The following is a 3,993-nucleotide window of genomic DNA, read 5'->3' on the forward strand; positions in this document are numbered from 1 at the left end:
TTCGATTTTGATCTTTTTTCTCCCGTCTTGGTTTAGCGATGGCATCCTCAATGCCCCCCCACCCCTTAGAGAACCTGAGACAGTGTGATAACCCGTCTCAGGAGACGTGGCTACTTTCATCTCCTGGCTTCCTCCCGTCAGAGACGACTGTGTGCCAGAAGGACTTGGCAGTGTTGTTTTGCCCCACCGCTGAACCTTTTTTTTTTTCAAGTGCCACCATCCAGAACTGAGTCTGTTTGCAGGCCGCCTGTTCTCATATTAGGAGATGACTTGGACAGAGTATTGGAGGCTGAGCAGTAGAGATGAGAGTTGACGGTTGGACAAAATGTGTTTTAACAAAAGGATGTCACGTAGGAGGTTAGCAGGAGACAGATGAGGGGCATGAGGGCACTCTGAGGGGGGAAAAGTCTAGGGATAGGGATGTCGACACTGATGCAAGCTCGAGCAGGAAACACACCAAGGAAATTAGGATCTTATTAACTGCAAGCAAAGTCAGGGGAGAGTGATGCTGTAACAAGACTATGTGGAAAGAGGAGAAGACATCATCTGCCACTCTTTGCCACCTTTGCACTTACCAACTTTTTGAAGCAGGTGGTGGTTGGACAAAATAGGAAAGAAAAAGAAGCAGTTATTAATGGAGAAGAAAAGGCAGGACGTTTGCAGGATTACGTTTTGCTGATAGAAGCCACCTGGAAATACGGCCGTCATACTACTTCTACAAAAAGATTTCTGGTTTAAGTTTAATTAGGTTTAGCCGGAGCGGATGAACAATTAGGAGTACCTAATTGTTCAACAGAAGAACGATTATACGGCTCCTCAAATTCCAAAAAATCCCATGATTTCCGATGTTATTCCCATCTTCCACATGTGGTTTACATTTTTCATATATGATCAAGCATGTTGTTATTGTATTTCATGTGCAATTCAACATCTGAACACATGTGAAACGTGTCATGCATTTTTCTTACATGAGCACCACATATTAATAGGTGCTGTGTGATCCTGTTTTAGCATTATTCACTTTTTGTCTCCATTTTGTTTTCTATGTTATGTATTTTTTTATGATGTTGTTTGAGTATACATTTTTAAACATGTCCATAATGGAATAATTTTACAAAATATGCACTGACAGCAAACAGCAATGTCAATCTGTTAACCAGTTGGATTTATACCCTTGCAGAGAAATATTTTCATTTCACATTTGAAAATCAAGATCAGATCAGATGTGTTACACATGTAATTCCCATATATTTTCAACCAGATGTGAACATCAGATGTGAAACATTTCAAGTTAAAAGGCCGTGTGATTGACATGTTCCCCTTTAAACGGTCGTGGGTTGGAGCCTCAGCAGAGACTCCCAGACCTCCCTTTCCCCAGTCATCCCTTCTAGCTCTGCTGGAGAAGACAGAGGCATTCAAGGGTCAACTGAGAAACATACTGTAGTTCCTCCAGTATTTCTCGGGCCATCCCAAGGAAGGCATCCAGAGGGCATTAGAAAAAGATGTCAGCAAATCCGCTTTGCTGCCCCCATCAACACCTTGGTTTATAGATGTTGGAGATCGGCCTGTTTTCCAGTGTAGTCCTGTTTCTCTGACTGTGACTAACTGGATGAGCTCTCTTCATCCTCTGACATGGGAGCTGGCTTGTCTGCCTGGCTGTGTGTTTCCTGGACGGGACAGCCTTTTACTGTTGCCTTTTGTATCTATGCTTCTTTTTCTATGTCTGCTTCTGTCTCCTTGAACCCCAGTCGGCCTCAGCAGATGGCCGCTCACACTGAGTCTGGTTCTGCTGGAGGTTTCTTCCTGTTAAAAGGGAGTTTTTCCTCTCTACTTTCGCCACAAACATGCTTAGTGTCAGGGATTGCTGAAGAGTCAATGAGTCGATGCAATCAACTGGTTTTCCTTAAATAGAAAACTGAATCAATCTGACTGGATGATCTGGTGAACTGTAACGTGCCTTGAGCTAGCATGTGTTGTGAATTGGCACAATAGAAATAAACTGAACTGAAATGATTTGAATGTCCGAGCCAGCTCAGCTGACTCCTCTGGATATGGAGTAGAAATGTCTCTACGCTTAGCCTCGCCTGGATGACAGAGCTCCTCAACCTTTCTCTAAAGGAGTGTCCAGCCATCCTGAGGAGAAATCTCCTTTCAGCCGCTTGTATCCAGACTTTTGTTCATGATCAAGACTTCATAACCATTAATGAGGGTAGGAACTTAGACTGACTGGTAAATCAAGAGCTTTTGCTCAGATCTCTCTACACCATAACAGACTGATACAACCTCTGCCTTACAGCAACAGCCACAATCTCTCTCTATCTCTCTATCTACTGATCCATTCTCCCATCACTTGTGAACAGCACTCCAAGATACAGAACTTGAACTCCTCAACTTGGGACAGGAGCGCTCCTCCAACCTAAAGGGGACAAACTAACTTTTTTTCTGGTACAGAATCATGGCTTCAAACTTGGAGGATGAGATTCTCACCCCGGCCGCATCACACTAGGCGCTGGGCCCTGGTGTTCTGTCAGATCAGCATACCCCATCAGAGCATCATACCTATAGTCGTTGCGCAAGACATCAGATTTGCGTTTATCCATTTAGTTTTGTACAAAAAATATACTTGAAACTACGTAGATGGGCTTGATTCCCTTTAGTCATGTACAAGAAAACTATTTAAGGTCAGATCACCATATCTTTCAAAAAATAAGTAATTAAATCATTTTTTTGTACATGACTAAAGGGATACATGCCCGTTGAAGTAGTTTAAAGTCTATTTTTCATACAAAACTAAAGCGATAAATGGGGATAAACTAAAGGGATAAACGGGTATCAACTATGGGTATGCTGGTCTGACAGGGTATGCTCAACTGACAGAACACCGGATCAAACCCCCTCCAACCCCTGGCTGCATGCTGTCCATAAAGATGCTGAACTAGAGCAATGACTTAGGACTGCCATGCTGGAGACAAAAAAATGCTCCGGGAACAGTTGCTATTTAATGCTGTCAATGCAGACCAAACGTCCCTAAAGGGCCCCGGACTCTCCGGGAATGCCCCCCACAGGAGAACACTAGGGACCCCGTTCAATAACTTCACCAGGTCCATGTAGACCCATGTAGACCTGTGGGGCGAACTCCTCTGAACCGTTGAAAACCCTCCTGACGGTGTAGAGCTGGTTCACTGTTCAACAGCGGGAAGAAAACTGCACTGCTCCTCCTGAAGCCAAGGTTCGACCATCTCTCTAGGACCCTGGCTTTAACCCTTAGCAGGGAGGTTTAGGAGTGTGATTCCCCTTTAGTTGGACCACACCCTCTGTTGTTTTCCCATTTACTGGACATGTTCTTTAAATTTGAAGCACAAAGACGACAGATGTAAATTAGCAGCTATGCTATAATCTGGCTAGAAGTATAAGATTGTTCATTAATGTGCTCTGTCCTGATTAAATAAATAAAAGTGTGTCACATCCATTTCAATCACCTGTAATACACATTTTCACATGTGATTCCAACATGTAGCCAAAACTGTGATTCACATTTACATGAAATGTTCCAAACTCACATGTATGGATTTGCTTTCCATATGATTCACATCTTTACCACATGTCTATTTCACATGTGATATATGTTTTATATTAGATTTTTTCATTTGAAATTTCCTCTTTCAGTGAAAGAGTACACATCTGTATCCAGCTCCCCTGAGTAAATCTATAGCATTAGTCACATCTGCAAGTGTTGTGACGTTTCACCTGCTTTGCACATATAGAAACTGAAAATAGCTCATATTTTTCTATGCAAAATATCAGTCCTGCCAGTTAGAGAGCATCTGTGAACAGTTTCCAACATAAAATCTCAATGTGATTTATGTCTTGGCAGCTTGGGCCTTTCTAACAAATTAAAATGCATCCCAGCTCTGACTGCATGTACAAGGTGAACACGTTTTCTCGGGTTCAGGGTCGTGCGTTCAGGAAGTTTGTTTTTTAGTTTGAAAAAAA

At 42.6% G+C, this 3,993-nt stretch overlaps 1 protein-coding gene across 2 annotated transcripts in view; it reads right to left on the reverse strand.

Annotated features, from left to right (window-relative positions):
* LOC107089736 (pro-neuregulin-3, membrane-bound isoform-like) overlaps positions 1 to 3,993 on the reverse strand; it is a 581,689-nt gene that overhangs the window by 112,233 nt on the left and 465,463 nt on the right. The window contains exon 4 of one of the 2 annotated variants that reach the window (XM_015382676.1): positions 576 to 578. The exons of the other annotated variant lie outside the window; for it this stretch is intronic. Coding sequence (XP_015238162.1) covers positions 576 to 578 — 3 coding nt within the window. The remainder of the gene's footprint in view (positions 1 to 575; positions 579 to 3,993) is intronic. 2 annotated transcript variants of the gene reach the window in all.

The sequence above is a fragment of the Cyprinodon variegatus genome, unplaced genomic scaffold (assembly GCF_000732505.1).
Source record: "Cyprinodon variegatus isolate N-32 unplaced genomic scaffold, C_variegatus-1.0 Scaffold262, whole genome shotgun sequence".
NCBI lineage: Eukaryota > Metazoa > Chordata > Actinopteri > Cyprinodontiformes > Cyprinodontidae > Cyprinodon > Cyprinodon variegatus.